This window comes from Scylla paramamosain, chromosome 30, assembly GCF_035594125.1.
Source record: "Scylla paramamosain isolate STU-SP2022 chromosome 30, ASM3559412v1, whole genome shotgun sequence".
Classification (NCBI taxonomy): domain Eukaryota; kingdom Metazoa; phylum Arthropoda; class Malacostraca; order Decapoda; family Portunidae; genus Scylla; species Scylla paramamosain.
The window spans coordinates 14,711,615-14,729,114 of NC_087180.1; the positions used below are offsets into that span (position 1 = coordinate 14,711,615).

The following is a 17,500-nucleotide window of genomic DNA, read 5'->3' on the forward strand; positions in this document are numbered from 1 at the left end:
TATTGAGTTAAGAGAAAAATAATGGAATTATGAGATACGAACTTGGAGTTAGGATGAAAGAGTTTGAAGGTAAACGAGAGAAGCTTAAAGGTTTGGAATACCATTTCCATCTTTGCATCATGGTAGCACAGAATTTGATTTGAAGACCAGATAAATTGGACACGAGAGGCTTCTCGGAACAATGGACATGTTACCAGTTATAACAGGATGATCGTCAAGACCTGAATCACTTTTGTCAGCCATGACCGTCATGTCACAACGCGACATTCTTTTTTTCATTAATTTGGGCTTCATTTAATTTTCCCTACCGAAACAAACCGTGCGTCTCTCTCTCTCTCTCTCTCTCTCTCTCTCTCTCTCTCTCTCTCTCTCTCTCTCTCTCTCTCTCTCTCTCTCTCTTATATTCGTGGCATACAACTAAACCCTTGTCCTTTGAAGCAATCCACCTTCAGAGATCTCCACCGCCTCCACCAGTGTCATTACCTAGCGTTAAGGCATCATGGAAGCACTCATGATATTACCTGATGGCAGGTGATTTCATCTTAAGAATGGCGTCGCCGGAAATTGAACACGCATTAGAACACTCATGATAAATATAAGTCTGCAAGCAGAAGTATAATATACCTAGCCTAACAGTTGTTTCTGTTCAGTCGTCAGCTGTTTGTTCTGTGAGTCCTCAGGGTCTACATAGACGGACAGATACATTCTTCGACAAAGAAATCTACCAAAGTTCCACCTCAGTCTCACCAGGAATGTCCCTGAGTGTCTCTCTCGATTGAACGTCAGTGTCAGATGGCCGTGAGCCTACATAAGCTTCGTCTACAAATCTACCCTCTACCTGACTGACGTCCTGAACCACGCCTGTGGGCACGTCATACTCATGGATCTGTAATGTTACTTAATGGTAGAAATGTAAAATGATCTTAAAAATAAAATGGTACATTATGTGGAGTGACAGGAATAATTCACCTGCTACCTTTCGTCACTGCCAGTATTTTCATGTTCCTCCTACTTTAATTCTCCTTATTCTATTTCACAGTCCTTTATATCCCGTTCACAGCTAGTCAGCCAATAACTCAGCAGCAGACAGTATGGGTACTTCACATGTTCGATGACAAACACTGGAATTCTGCTTCTTATTCTGCCTATTTGAACTTCTCCAAAATAATTTTAACACCTTTTTTACTATGTAAATTTGAGAGATCGCAAAAATCATTAAGCAGCCTATTTCATGACAAAAAAAAATTGCTCTCTAGTTTTTAAGAATAAAAAGAAATTAGAGGAGTACAAACAACTACAGTAACCCAAAGGAAATAGAAAATGTTTACTTGGCATTCCTTCTCATATATTTACCATTATTTGGTATATCATCTGTATTATTATTATTTATATTATATCTACATTATTTAGGAACATTAACGTGAATAATGTTAGTGAAGACAGACCCCAAATAATGTCTCAGTAAAGAAGGCAACCAAGGAGACGATGACACACAACAGGTAAAGGAAGAGTGGCCCCTGCATATGCACGAGAGTGAGAGGCTTGATAGTTCCCTGGATCTCTACTATGGTGGAGTTACTTCGTTTCTGCCGCCTTCCTCTGCGAATCTGATCCATCATGTCTGTTTTCCACTTTCCTATCAGTCCAGCCTGTTGGAGACCAAAGTGTAATATAATAATGACAGCTCATGGGAAACACAAAACGGATTGTACTCTTAAACATTTTGATGATGATGATGATGATGATGTATATTGATGATGATGGTGGTGGTGGTGATGTATAGATACATGATAAATCCAAATCTGGTCAGCGCATAAAAAAAAAAAATTCACTTCCACAAACATGAACCTTTCATGTCTGCAAAACTGCTAATTTCCACTTCTGCAGATGTAATCGCAAAAAGAAAATCTTTTCAAACTTTCCACTACTACAGCATCAATGTGATTTCTTCTTAATACCAATTTGTTTTACTGATTTTAGGATTATATCTTTATATTAATCAAAGTGTTATGAATCATATTTGGAAACGTTTACCACTTCGTGTTATAATTACACAGATTTATTGACTAAATCAGCTTAATGTTGCTTTGTTATTTTATTTATTTATTTTTTTTCCAATCGTTCATTTTGCTACTTTATGCAGGTAGTATTTTACCAAGGTTCAAAATGTGACAACAGAAAAGACACTTGGACTAACTGATAAATGCAGCTTTGTCTCGATGTACAACAGAGTGCAAATGCTGAGCAACAGTCGCTAAACTGTTCAGATACAAAGTGGCGCCAGTGTTTCTCGAGTGTCGTGCGACAGTCGTTGGACAGTCGCTCGTGTTTTGCAGCTGTTTCGTAACAGTTGCTAAACTGTGGAGTAGTATATATGGAATGCAGCTCAGTTGTTCAGGAAGCGTATCGGTACAATAGATACAGTGTTGCTTTCTGTTTCGATGCAATGTATATTGGTCTGGATTAGGCTTTGCACTATCTAATGGAAGCCTCTTTGTCGTGGAGGTATCACTTCTTCGATACCATAATAAACCTGAGTTCGCTGTCCACTACAAAATATATACTTTGTATCAATAGCATACAGAAATATGAAAAAAAAAAAAGTATTTTGTTCCATAATTTGAGTGTGCATTCCATAATTTTGTGTGCATTGTACGATCATTCTCTGCTCCAAGGATGGTAACCTTGACGCCGTATCGCCTCGCCCCTGCCAGCCCAAGGAACGTATCTTGCGCCCAGCTTCGCTGACCCATGCCCGGTCAGCTTCTCCCCGCCTTGGTGCCGGGGCCAAGTTATTTCAGTGCACGTCGCTCTGGTACTCGCTACCCTGTGCATATTCTACACCAGTTTCTGTCCCTGTCCCCTACCCGACCTTGAACACTTGGTGGTAGCGGCGTCGTGCTCAGCACCCTCCTTAGAGACCCGTGCTGCTGATGAGACTTAACATAGAGGTTGCTGAGTGCCGCCTGATGCGCCGTCCTTATGTATGGGGTGCAGGATGACTAGATGTCCCGTATTATACAAGATCGCCCCGTATCGACCCTCCCCGGACGCCCTTTATCCCGTATTTTCAAGATGAAAATTCACATGAAATTTGGAGAAAATCTTTCATTTCACGGCTAGATGAATTAAAAAAAAAACGTAATATCTGAGTGATATTGATATGAGAAGACCAGCCGGACCTAGCTGGCAACAAAATATATAATGGACACACCTTTTTAAGGTAAGTGGGGAAAAAAAAAGTCTGAGACAGGTCCTGGAACCCAGTTTGAGAGGGACTTTGCGTTGCGAGCTTCTGATGTGCGCTTCACATACCCGGTACATAGTCCTCTCCATTCTCTAAATCTGGTCACCCTGATGGGGCGATATCCCACCACTTCACATCTGCTGTCTCTCAGCTGCTGTCTGGTTCTGATACTGTCTCTCTGTTGGCCCTACTGTTGGACCCTGCATTATTACGATGCTTCCAGCTGCTACCATCACAAAGTGTCAATTAGACACCACATTTGGTCACTGGGGTCACGAAATGTGGCCGTCTACCTAACACTTTGATGGCTGAGGCAAGATACTGACTGGCCTTTTAACATCTCTACTGCCAACAATAAGAAACCACCACCAAGACAAGACAACACTATATAGTAGCCCGTTTCACAACACACAACACTTGCTGCGTAGAGGTTGACGAGTCGTGCGGGACAGGTGTTGAGGTTGGCAGGTGAAAATTATCGCTCAGGGTTGCACGTAAGCATTGGCCGAGGAGTGCAGCGGTATGATTAAGATAGATGTTGGCTCAAGCCTTCCTCGAGCCCGAGAAAGTTTGTGTGTGGTCAAGGCCAGGAACTGGTGCTGTGTCGAGTCGGTGCTGTAAAGCCTCGTACTGCTTCGAGCTTTGTGACTCGAAAAAGAGCGTTCAGGTTCACCGTTCTAAATCTTTGATGAACGTTGTGGACAGTGCTTCGGTGCACCATGCGCTTTTAACAAGGGCACCACAGCCTCTGTGCCCCTGAGGCTGTTTACTGCTTCCAACAGCCCGCCGCAGCGTACTGCCAGCCGTGGGAGTTGGCTAGGCAGGTATTGTAAGTAGTCTATATGCCGCTGCCATGTACACTCCTGTTTTCTTATTGATATACACTACGCCACTGTTTCCGTATCTCATCCCTTTCCTGGAACATAGTAAAACTTATTACAACAAATACATTATCGTAAAAATGAAAACAACGATTACAGCAGCAGAAGCATCAGCAGTAGTAGTTGTAAAATTAATTATCCTGATTATAATTATTACAACAAACATTATCGCCACCACCATTACCGTAAACAAGAACGACAACAACAGTATCGAGATGAGCATCAAGGTGCAATAAACAAATAATAAACTACATAATGATAACAAAGCTACAGATTATAAAGTTTGACTTGACAATCACGGACACATGCTGTGGTATCATACGTTTTTCAGATCATAAAAAAAAAAAAAAAATGGAACAATGAAGCCTAGAGAATACATACTGATAAATGGTATGAAATTTGTGGAAACTCACCCCCTGAAATGTGATCAGGCAGTAGTCAAAATTTGGTTTAAAAGGAGCATCTCGTATCAACAAAAACGCCGTAAAATCCGCCAAAAGATTGTTTTTTGTAACGTACAAGGGTGTTGATTGCCATTTATCCGTGAAGTCCTCAGCGATCATTACTTCTATTAATTGTCCTTCAAAAAGATAGGCTGCGCTGGTAACAAAGGAAAGAAAACTCGATTACTTATTTATCAATACATTTCTTTGAGGAGTGTTTATTTATTTATTTTTTTTCTGTTTTACTGACTACATTTTATAGTAAATATAAAGACACTTCTCGAAGCATAATTCATCTCGATACACAGTACTTTTGAAAGGTATCAATACATGCGCTTTTATATGGATTGCCTCGTATATTTTAGCTGGCTACTTCCCTTATTTTCTTATGTATCATCATCACTCGCAATTATTAACAACACTTTATTTAAAGGAATTATACTTCATGTGAAGGCGACAGGAACAGGCACCAAAAATAGAGAAAAGAAATACCAGTTACTTGCCACTCCCAAGGTTGCGTCCAGCGCTATCTTCTATCGCTATTTTTACGCCAATTGCTCTTCTGACTAACCTTGCTAATGGCATGCCTACGTTCTGCTTTCTCTCACCACCTACTCTATCTACCTCCTTAACTCAGGAATTAACTAGTTCTTTCATATATATATATATATATATATATATATATATATATATATATATATATATATATATATATATATATATATATATATATATATATATATATATATATATATATATATATATATATATATATATATATTATAAAAAGACACTTTCAGTAAAATAAGTAAAATAGCAGGTTTTCACTTAGAGAATCACCAAATATGAGAATGGATCATGTATTACATTTGTTAGTACGCAGTCCACTTGAATACTTAAGGAGAAAAGCAACTGAACACCTGAGTACTGATGGTGCGCACCCTCAAGGTGTATGTTCTCCCACAATATTACCCTATTATTTGTGGCAAAGTTATCCATTGTATGAATGAACACGAGACTTAGTAAATTAGTACTCACTGTTAATAGTAAGAAAAAAAATATTCAAACGTACTTTTCAGTAAGACATCTTGTCAATCCATCCATATGACTGGGAACCATCTCCATTCTTGCTGCTATCGTTCGCAGTACCTCTGATCTTGACTGTATGAAGTTGTCGTAAAACATATCCATGATGTCCACGACCAGAATTCTTCATTTTGTAAAATAAGACATTAACAACAACAACAGCAATAATAATAATAATAATAATAATAATAATAATAATAATAATAATAATAATAACACCCATCATATTCACAGCGCACTTGCTTGGTTCCTGCATCGACGAGTTCGGCGAAACTCGTGATACGGGGAGGATGCTTTATTACAGTAAGGGATGCGGTGAGGTTGCTGCGGTAAACTGTTCCTACGATGAAGGAGAAGAGGAGCCAGGCTGTCAATACTATCCTTGTAGTGCTTCGTAATGGCAGCTGTCCTGGGATGGCCTCGTCAAGCAGTGTCCCAAGTACTTGCTTCATTACTAACCACGCATCAGGTCCCTTGTCCTTCCCATTGCGGTTCATCTGAAAAAGATATTCACAAACGTGATGAAGCATACACGTCTAGTTAAATAAAGAACTGAGCCCTTCTTGTTGGTAGGATATCAACATGATTCTATATTATTTAAACTTCTTTAATGAAAAGGCACTTAACATTAATAATAGTTGTAGTATGCGTCAGTTTCCTTCAATATGAATGGCTATGACGGATATATATATATATATATATATATATATATATATATATATATATATATATATATATATATATATATATATATATATATATATATATATATATATATATATATATATATATATATATATATATATATATATATATATATATATATATATATATATTGTGACAGATCAACTCACCAACATAAGGACAATATATACAACTAGGACCGTAGCTAAAACTAATCCCCAGACCTCGATACGGAGTGGATAATAAAGGCTCTGCCAAGTGGCTTTCATGGACGGCTTAACCATAGTAAAGGCCAGGGTGGATGGCTCCAGAAAAAAACTGATGTCAAAGAGATTCAGCATGTGAGGTAATACTGGTAGATTAACAGGCCACAGGAAAGCTTCCCGAGTCCTCAAACGTTTCCTTACCTGAAATACATAAATATAGATGTATTATTCCACTAGTTTTGGAAGGCTAAACTATTACAAAAAAAAAAAAAAAACATCATTGAAGACCCCAATAGTTTCTGCTGGAGCAAATTCAAAGTAATCGAAATGAGATGCTGAAAGTAAAAGTAATGTAATGAAATGAGAGAAGGTGGTTGAAAGGATGGGTGTAAAACTGAATGGGGAACAGATGAAAGAGGATTGTTTTCAGGTATTTGAGATCAACAGTGGACGGAAGAGTTGAGACAGGTGAAGTGCAGGGCAAAAGAAGCAGGAAAAGTGCTTGGTGGGTTGAAAAAAAAAAATCCTTATACATGAGTGTAAAGAGAAAGGTATATGACTGAATAGTGGTTTCCATTGTGTTGTAAGTCGAAATGTTTTGTAGTGTGTATGGAGTAACATGGAGGGACAGAATGCGAAATGAGGAAGTAGGAAGAATGCTGTTTTGAGAGAGCTATAGATGGTTTGTGCATGTGGTGAGAATGAAAAACAGAATACTAGTTAAAAGAATAAGGGGGTCATAAACACACAAGTGAATATATAATCGTATTTTACGCTATTATCGTTAAGTTTAATTATTTTAAACTTACGGCCTCCGCTCCTATAAACGGAAGAGGATTGAGAGAAAAGTTGAGTATTGATCCTATGTTTTCCATGATCCAGTATTCTCTCCCCGTGTACGTGTTTACTTCAGTACCATTTGGTCCTAGCCGTTTTATTTCCGTCCAGTAGGGTGTTAAAGGGAGCCATGATATGTTCACGTTCATACCATAAAAACTGTAGGGAAGTAGATTAAATAAAGTTTTCATATGTTAGCATTCATACACTTACATATATATATATATATATATATATATATATATATATATATATATATATATATATATATATATATATATATATATATATATATATATATATATATATATATATATAATAATATCAGACAGTTATATCGAACAGTGCAGTGGTGCAGTGGATGTTAACACAGATTTGTAAAGCATTATACAGTGTTACAGTAATAAATTTAAGCTATTTTTGTAGATCTTTTAACTCATAAATATTGAACGTTATTTATCGTTTAATTTAGTTTTTATTAATTTCATTATAAATTTATCTTTAACAAAATCCGGCATTATATGACCTCCATGTGGCGGCGCTAAAAATTTTCCATCCATCAATCAATTCTGATTAAGCTCATATTCTCAATTTCTTGGGGGAATATATGAAGCGGTTACGATTACTTGACCACAGGTAGTTGCTCATCTGACTAATGATCCAACAATCCTAATGGAAATCAATGGGGTTAAGAAAGAGGAGTAGGAGGAAAACGCAAAGGAGGAACAAACCACAACGGAGTTGCTGGTCTAGAGAGAACTGAAAACAATAAGGAAGGGAAGGTTGAGGGGAGAAGTAGGTGAACATTGATTGTAACATGTTTTATAAAGTACTTGCGTATTTCCTTTTTTTTTTTTTTTTTTTATTTATTCCCTAGTTTTTATTGGTATCTATGGACCTTATTTCGTTTACCATACTATCTATTTATTTTCCTGTCTTTAGCTTTTGTTAAGGGAATAAAAAAGCTTACTGACCTCCACACGCCTTGCTTGCGAAATCCATTCATCCGTTTTTGCAACTGACAGCTAACCCTCCGTCATTAAGGACAGAATGTAAATACTGGATATGATAAATGGATAGCACACACACACACACACACACACACACACACACACACACACACACAGTACACAGAGGCATGTTTAAAAGGATATGCTACAAGATCTCAGGACTGTGCTGATGATGATGATTATATGGTATGATATGATATGATTTCTACTTACTTCTCATACTTTTCAGGGAAGAGTGTTCTGTTTTTTAAGTACACTAAAAGGTGGCCGGGCCTCAAAGTTGCCAGTTTCACTACCTGGGCTCCACTTGGACTATATGGCATGTGCCCATATAGCTGGCAGCTGTAGAAAACACATTTTATTCAAATTGTCAGCGTTTACAATTACTTCATGGTAATGCAAGCAGGACTAAAAAATAATTATAATAATGGATAGTTCTGGATACATTAATTGATCCAAATTTTGACACAAAAAAAAACATAAATAAATAAATAAATAAATAAATAAATAAATGAAAACGGTATCAGACGAAATGCGTTTGATTTCACTTTATTCAAGAGAGTGTAATGTAATGTACGTACTGGTTTACCCCAGTTGTTTCCTTCATTTTCATGAACATTGTGTTCATCATGGAGAAGGTCCAGTAATTCTGTAACAATTCCTGAAGGTTCGACAAAGGCAGCCTGGTAATTGCTAAGAGTCTTGTTTCCCACACCATCAGCCGACCCTTATCAGCCATCTCCGCGAAAACAGACAGGAAGATCGGGTTATCGCTGAAGACAACCATCAAGGCACACCAGGACATCATCCGCATCTGCCGTGTACGTAACCAATACAAGTATGTCAGCAAAGCAGTAACCATGGAAATAGCGATAGAAGATAGCAAGATGTCTAACACTAATGCGAGTGATTAGAAATAGTCAAGTAATGGAAGAAAGTAACGGAGGCGCAAAGTTTTCGACTTGCTTCAGTTCATAAAAAGAAAAAGAAAAGTTTTTATTCATGAGAACCGTGCAATTATACGCAGCATCAGAGAGCATGAAAAAAAAAAAAATCGTAGTTTTGTTATAGCAGAGATGTGAAATTTAAGTTTGAAACTTTTGTAAAAGGACAGCCCAATTATGTTTAATGTAGAGGCTGAAAACAGTCTCCTGACCATCAAGGGCTGTAGCGCGACTCAACAGCCTTTGAAAAGCAGCAAGAAGTCTCGATGACTCGGTGAGTTGAGAGACTTAAAAGAAATGCAAGTCCGCTTGCAAGCCCCTACCACCAACAAAGCTTTAGAGACTTCTATATTAGAGGCAATAATGGGTTTAAAAACTCTGACAACATGGGATCATTTGTTAACATATTATAGATATCAATGTCCATTTATTTATCTTCTATATATAAATATATATATATATATATATATATATATATATATATATATATATATATATATATATATATATATATATATATATATATATATATATATAGTTTCCTGAACACTTATCAAATTTTTTTTCACTTTGTTACATCATAATAATGGAAAATGCTAATAATAAACACACCTTTCGAGCCTGAGCCACTGCTTGAGTAATGGTGATGTTAAGCCCCACTTCGTCTGCCACCTCGAAGGCCACATTACCGCCAATCCTTGTTGAGGCCACACGGAGCCTTAAAGCCTAACCCACACATGCAAGTTAAACGTGTGTGTGTGTGTGTGTGTGTGTGTGTCTATATATATATATATATATATATATATATATATATATATATATATATATATATATATATATATATATATATATATATATATATATATATATATATATATATATATATATATATATATATATATATATATATATATATATATATATATATATATTAATTGCCTGAGTACTTTTAATTACATGCATGCATATATAATTTGGTGTTTTTTTTATTACCTATATATATTTTTTTTTTATTTACTCGTATACTTAGTCATAATACAATTACCTCGTATATATAGGAAGATGTACTGTCCAAAAAGAAAATAAGGGAACAGTGAGACATTGATGTCTTTGTCAAAACTTCACCAAATGCTTCACTTATCCAGACTTCATCACTTGGTCCAGCTAAAAATAAGTAAATATTTAGATTAATAATCTGATAAACAAAATTTGTTGTATACACCTTTATTTGAGATAACACATTTTATTTAATTCTTAATTTATCTTTCGTAGCCAATTAATTCAGACTGAAGAGGAACAGGTTTATACAGCCTATTAACTCAGAATGGAGAGGAATAGGCTTACATCAGGCTGCTATCTCACGCAGTAGGAATTAAGAACACTGATGAGAAGGAGCATACTCACATAATCAATAATCAGATATCAGAAATTATTCGATGGAAAAGTTGCGAAAAGCTAACTTTTTTTTTTTTTTTTTTTTTTTTGCTTTTTCGTTGCCTGTGAACAAATGTAACAACCAATATATGTGGGCTAAATGTACTACCACAAACTTTTTTTTTTATTTACTTTTTGTAAACTTACAATTAGGCGTTATCATATCAGCTTCTTCACCATTTTCGGCAACTCTCATCCGAACACTTGAAATTACAAGATATAACAGGTGTAAGATTGTTATTCAGTGTTTTAGCTATCCACATGACAACCTTACAGACCTTTCTCTCTCTCTCTCTCTCTCTCTCTCTCTCTCTCTCTCTCTCTCTCTCTCTCTCTCTCTCTCTCTCTCTCTCTCTCTCTCTCTCTCTCTCTCCTATGACACTAATCTATCCCACTTCTCTAAACTGAACATCCTGAACATCTCTGAACATCACCAGGAAACTTCAGATGTCAGCTGCAAAACCAGCTCCCGTAAAGTCAGATGTTCTCCTACCTTCTTTTCTTCTTAATTACTAACTTCAAAGGGACCATTTCCGCCCTTCAGTTAAGTAATGTTTCCATTTATGGAAGGAATCACTTCATGCAGCTGTACAAAGAAAAAAGATTGCATCCTTGCTTCCCTCTATCTCCCTTGCTGGGCAAGGTACTTAACCCTTTTCCCAATTATGTCCACCTCACTAATCAAAAGTGTCAAATTTAATAAGCAATGTTACAAAGTATCTACTGATTTCTTTAGATGAAAATTGTTTCTGGGTTAAGCACACTCTTATAAACCCTGCTTCAAGCTCAGAGAATATTTTATAATTTTCTTTTGTATACTGGTAAACGTCGTCTTGCATATCTCTCAAACCGGGATGTAGACCTTTTCAGACACTGGACGACAGGATTTTTTTTTTTTTTCCTTCCACTCCAGCCTCCGGTTGCAAGATCTACTTAGAACTGCACGGCTAGCATCTCGCACCTTTACACCGCAAGTCGAAATGAGTCTACAGTACGAGAGGAAAATATATGCTCTTGGGAATCCCTCCAAGGAGCCCTAAGTCAGCGTAGCACGGCACTCGACCCAAACACATCCTCTTAACATTAGAGAAAGCATTGACTTGCAGTACACTCTTATATGCTGAAGAAGGGGATTACGATGAACGTCGTGTAACTCAAAATTTTAGAAAAGTATCGCTTCAACTGAAGAAGAATATTATAGATAGCATGACTACTCACCGGGAAATGGAAGAGCTGCCACGGCAGGTAGGAAGCAGACCCAGAGCATTGCCAGTATAGCGAGAGACTTCGTGGCCATATCACAGCTGGTTATCTGATACGAACAATGGCATAGCTATTATCTAGGACCCTCTCACCAATTTAAATAATATTTAGATAATTGTATCATATTGCCAAATAATTACCTCAGGTCGTTCTAGAGAATACAGTTTAAGACGTTTTTAACATATCTTGGTAAGGCAAACTCTCTCTCTCTCTCTCTCTCTCTCTCTCTCTCTCTCTCTCTCTCTCTCTCTCTCTCTCTCTCTCTGCTGCGGAACAAAGAATTGAAGCAGCACAGAACGGTATTGTGCATGTGGCAATAGGAAGCTCCTGTATAAGCAGGCGGAAGATTTTCTCTCTCCTTCTTTTCCATTAGCAAACAAAATTAATCTTTTATTTAAACTTGTTAAGATTGGAGCGTCTAGAATATAGATCGTACCAATTGCTCAGGGCTGACCGAGACTCGCTATCCTGGTGTTGCTCCTGCTGCTCCTCCATCTCCGGTAGCCGAGATTTTTCATACTTGTCACAGCTGACTGCTGCTGTTTTGCTGTTACATATAAATTTCCTTGAATTTCAGAATTTTGATATGTAATTTCATAAATCTTTTATATAAAGATTTGAGTACCTGGATTATTTAAATAGTAGTTACAAGAGGCTAAGGCTCGCTCTAACCTGACCGTGCACACGGGGCACGTTCTGTCAGATTCTCTTACGGCACAAATTCAACTGTCTTATGGTGTTTTTTTTTTTTTTTTTCTCTACGTTTAGAAGTCATGGTTCATATATTGCATAAGCAGAATACTGTCGTCCCTACTATCATATCTCTGTATATTGTGGGCACCTACAGGGGCGCTCTAATTGCTAAGGATATTTTATTGTTGGTTTATAAAATATAATTACCACAAAACTTTTCATGTTAAATAAGACTATTCATATCTAGTAACACAAATGTAAGTTGTTTTAACGCAATATGATTGTTACAAATAAAACTTTATAAACGTGTACTTCCACATCACTGCAAGGTCATGGTAGGTCTATTGTTTAAACAGCTATGGTTACTCCCAACAAAAAACCAACAAGTAATAAGATAGGCTGTACACAAACCTTGCACTAGAGCCGACTTGTACCGGAAATGAATGCCCGGCAGAGCCTCCTAACATTAGTATTTACCGCCGTGGAAGCTGCCGTGTTAGCACCACTACTCCTGCGTGAAAAATGTCGCCTCGGGACTGGCTATTTCATGAGGAATCGAGTGTTGTGGTTGGCTGGTTATGTTGAAAAGTTGGTGATGGCGCATACAACTTGTGTGATGGGGAACATTATGCATGCAGCTTTGAGTTGTTGCAATTTCTCTCTCTCTCTCTCTCTCTCTCTCTCTCTCTCTCTCTCTCTCTCTCTCTCTCTCTCTCTCTCTCTCTCTCTCTCTCTCTCTCTCTCTCTCTCTCTCTCTCTCTCTCTCTCTCTCTCGTTGAATGTCAGAAATTTTAGATTAAATATCTTGCTTACTTTTAGAATATATAGTACCGTATACGTAGGAATATGTAAACTTACGGAATGGATAAACATTTCGCTGACCATGTGAACAATTGTGCTGTTACTATAATCTTTCACAGAGATTAATTATGTTGTCAAATGAGTTTCTTCCTCGCCTGTATCTTATGTTCTTGTGAGTTTGTGATTTCCATCTTCGCTTAGTTAAGTTGATTTCAATATCTATGAAATTTTCTTGTTTGTATTCACCAGCGCTTCTCATTCAAATTCTTATTTAATCTTTCTTGCCTTCTTCATTCTATATTTCTGCTTCTCTCTCTCTCTCTCTCTCTCTCTCTCTCTCTCTCTCTCTCTCTCTCTCTCTCTCTCTCTCTCTCTCTCTCTCTCTCTCTCTCTCTCTTTATTTAATACTGCGACATGCCCCTGAAGCCAAATTTCCTTGCCAGTATAAGGAATAAGACAACAGGAGGACAGCTTCAGACCCTGAGTTTCTGAGACACGTTCCTTAAGCGTAAGCTGACACTTGTTCTCAACCGTCTTCCCTGTCCCCGGCGCAGGTGTTTGGTGCCCAGCAGGACGACGGTATGGATGGAAGTAAGATGCATTTTTGATCAGTGACCTTGCTGGAAATCAGTATCCTATCTGGTCTTATCCAAATGACTACCATGCAGTACCCCGATCGTTTCTCACTTCTCGTATTTGAGAAAACAGAGGTTTCTTAATTGTATTTCGAAACTTTGTTTCATCTACCTACTGCACACAATCTTCTAGATTAGTAACACTGTGTACCTCTTCCACACACACACACACACACACACACAAAAAAAAAAAAAAAAGTAAATAAATAAATAAATAAATAAATAAGCAAATAAAGTAAGAAATAACTGCATCCACTTATCAAAAAGCTTCAGTTGATGTTCTCTTTTTTTCAACTCTTTGGTTTGTGTTCTGTTTCATTCTGATAATTCATCTTCTCTACCAGATACTAGAAGATGGTTGGTCTGCTGATACAAGAAGTACGCTTCTCATGTACGGAGAAGCTCCATTATCACACTGGTCTGCTGATATAAGGAGTACAGTTTTCATGAACGGAGAAGCTCCATTATCACACTACTTCTAAACAGGTCAGTCAAAAGCTATTTATTCTTTCGTAATTTTCTTTATTTAACCGCATGAATTAAGTTTCCATCACTATCACAAATCTGAACCGGGTAGCTGGACGACTTTTTCTCACCTGCACAAGACATTTTACTTCTGTTGCAATTCTGATACAAGAGTTAATAAATATTCCTCAATTCTTTTCATTGATAAACTCTAGAACACACTGTCCTTTTTTCGCTTGTTCATCTTTGTATGATTCAGGATCCTCCAAGGATATGTATCAAGAGACTTATTTATTTTTCTTTTATTTAGAACTTAGCATATTCATGGAGAGGCAAAGAAGTTGTATGGTTCCTTGAAAAATATATATGTGTACAGTCTGCTAAGTCCAGACAACCATCCTATTTCAAAAAGGATATATATGTATTCAATTTACATTGCTATTTATTACATTTATATAATCGAAATCTGTGATGATAGCTATACACAACTTTCGTTTTTGATAATTAACACCAACATAGACATCTCTTGCTGCTTGAAATGGAAACATTGAACCCATACCATGTGGTCAGTAGAAGTGGAGCTCAGTAGAAGTGGAATGAAGGTAAAGAGCCATGCTAATGTTTTCGTGGACTGCGAAGATAAACGTCACGAGATACTTCACTGCAGAAAGAAACCAGAGAGACGATGGTGCATACCAGGTAAAGTAAGAATGGCCCCTGCATGTGCACCAGGGTGAGAGCTTTGATTTTTTCCTCTGGTTTCTTAATAACAGTAGTTTTTTCTCTTCTCCGTTTCTCCCGATTTTGCCTCCGAATTAAACCCACAGAATCCGAGTGCAGCTTTTGTATGATTCCGGCCTGATATAGAAAATATTAAATAGAAGATCAAAGGTACACTCCCTGGAATATTTTGTCATATTATCAGGTCAAACGTGAACGGTTTTTGCTTTTAAGTGAAATCAATCAAAAGTCATTGGTTTTGAATCTGGTTTTTAACTCTGTGTGTGTGTGTGTGTGTGTGTGTGTGTGTGTGTGTGTGTGTGTGTGTGTGTGTGTGTGTGTGTGTGTGTGTGTGTGTGTGTGTGTGTGTGTGTGTGTGCGCGCGCGCGTGCGTTTGTATCAGAGACTGAATGAATGAGTTGTATGGATATGATTACGAATATGTAAATTTCCTACAAATCCTCCTCGAATACAAATACTGATCCTTCATGAAAGTAATCGTGAGTACATTCATATATGATTTACTTGTGTGACAGCAGAAAATGTATTAAAGCTATGTAGTGGTTAAGTGTCTTCATGCTTAGTGCCTTATGACATGACAGCGATGAAGGAGGATAAGGGAAACATATACTTCTGACGTGTATTTGTGAGAACATTATACGTAGCTGCCCCTAAATAATATGTGAAAGATAAAACCATACGCTGGAACATTAAAAGTTTTCAAGATTCCCAATAGTCAATGTTTATGAGGAAGGAAGGAATAAAATTAATGTTGATACTTGAAAGTAACTGATTCCTGGGAGCTGAAATCTGTATGCACACTAAGCAAAACACGTGAATAAAAATTAAGAAAAAAAAAAATAAATTACTTACACCATGAAATGTGATTAACACGTAGTCAAAATTTGGTTTGAAGGGAGCATCTCGGATCATCAAAAATGCGGATAAATCTGCCAGTAAACTGCCTTGCGTGACGTAGAAAGGTGTTGTCTCATCAAGATCAGTAAAATGTTCATCGATCTTCACTTCCATAAAAAGTCGTTCAAAAAGGTAGGCTGCGCTGATGGCAAAGGAGATACAATTCTATTAATTATTGTGGATATTCATCACAAAAACCTTCTCCGAAAAAAAAATTATATATATATATATATATATATATATATATATATATATATATATATATATATATATATATATATATATATATATATATATATATATATATATACTCGTATATATATATATATATATATATATATATATATATATATATATATATATATATATATATATATATATATATATATATATATATATATATATATATATATATATATATATATATATATATATATATATACATATATTAGTAATGAAGAATATCTTGTCTTACGACGCGAGAGAATTCCTCTGGAAAATTTAACCGCGGTCATAAATCTGTTGTATTATACACTATGTGAATTATTGTTCCAAAACAATATATAGATTAAAAAGTGAAGGTGAACAATGAAGCACTGAAGCTGGAGCTATCTACACATTTAGCGTCATTGCCGGCAACTTTTCAATACGTACCAAAGTTGGACCTTACATGGAGGTGTAGTACATAATACTCGTATGGTCTTGGAATTTTATCTTCAGTTGTCAGTGTGTGTGTGTGTGTGTCTGTGTGTGTGTGTTTTACATTTGCTATTAAGGTTATTAAATCTTGTCGGTCACATAACGGGTGAGATCAGCGATGACTAAAGATCACTAGCAACTTTTTTAAGTTCAGTCAATAGAAACATGGGAGAGAGAGAGAGAGAGAGAGAGAGAGAGAGAGAGAGAGAGAGAGAGAGAGAGAGAGAGAGAGAGAGAGAGAGAGGGGGGGGGGTGATATTCGTCTTAGGCATAAGTTACTTCATTTCAAGACATCTAAACCCCAGTTGCACTGAGGCTAAAATCACCTGATGATCCGATGACTTAAATACCAATGATAGCAGAACCAAATGAAACGCACAAACTATAATAATAACAGTAAATAAATAAACAAATTATGTAAATCAATGAATTACTAAATTAAAAAAAAAAAAAACAATAGCATGTAATTAAAACTTACTTCTCAGTAAGACATCTTGATATTCCAATTACTTCATTCGGAACAATCTCCATTCT

General features: G+C 36.6%; 2 protein-coding genes across 4 annotated transcripts in view; both read right to left on the reverse strand.

Moving 5' to 3' along the window:
• LOC135115894 (uncharacterized) overlaps window positions 1-12,080 on the reverse strand; it is a 12,199-nt gene extending 119 nt beyond the window's left edge. Inside the window, exons 1-10 of one of the 3 annotated variants that reach the window (XM_064033001.1) lie at window positions 11,991-12,080; window positions 10,384-10,502; window positions 9,951-10,064; window positions 8,976-9,208; window positions 8,608-8,736; window positions 7,357-7,543; window positions 6,566-6,748; window positions 5,644-6,154; window positions 4,542-4,728; window positions 1-1,649 (exon numbers count right to left, since the gene is read on the reverse strand). The exon at window positions 1-1,649 is cut by the window's left edge and continues 119 nt beyond it. In XM_064033001.1, coding sequence (XP_063889071.1) covers window positions 5,804-6,154; window positions 6,566-6,748; window positions 7,357-7,543; window positions 8,608-8,736; window positions 8,976-9,208; window positions 9,951-10,064; window positions 10,384-10,502; window positions 11,991-12,069 — 1,395 coding nt within the window. In that variant the 5' untranslated portion in view covers window positions 12,070-12,080 and the 3' untranslated portion in view covers window positions 1-1,649; window positions 4,542-4,728; window positions 5,644-5,803. Of the gene's footprint in view, window positions 1,650-4,541; window positions 4,729-5,643; window positions 6,155-6,511; window positions 6,749-7,356; window positions 7,544-8,607; window positions 8,737-8,975; window positions 9,209-9,950; window positions 10,065-10,383; window positions 10,503-11,990 lie in introns of all 3 variants that reach the window. The other 2 variants (XM_064032998.1, XM_064032999.1) reach the window with 2 other exon arrangements.
• Window positions 12,081-14,620: 2,540 nt separating this feature from the next.
• LOC135116119 (glutamate receptor ionotropic, delta-1-like) overlaps window positions 14,621-17,500 on the reverse strand; it is a 10,079-nt gene continuing 7,199 nt past the window's right edge. The window contains exons 7-9 of the mRNA XM_064033326.1: window positions 17,445-17,500; window positions 16,223-16,409; window positions 14,621-15,487 (exon numbers count right to left, since the gene is read on the reverse strand). The exon at window positions 17,445-17,500 is cut by the window's right edge and continues 82 nt beyond it. Of these exons, the coding sequence (XP_063889396.1) occupies window positions 15,245-15,487; window positions 16,223-16,409; window positions 17,445-17,500 (486 nt within the window). The 3' untranslated portion in view covers window positions 14,621-15,244. The remainder of the gene's footprint in view (window positions 15,488-16,222; window positions 16,410-17,444) is intronic.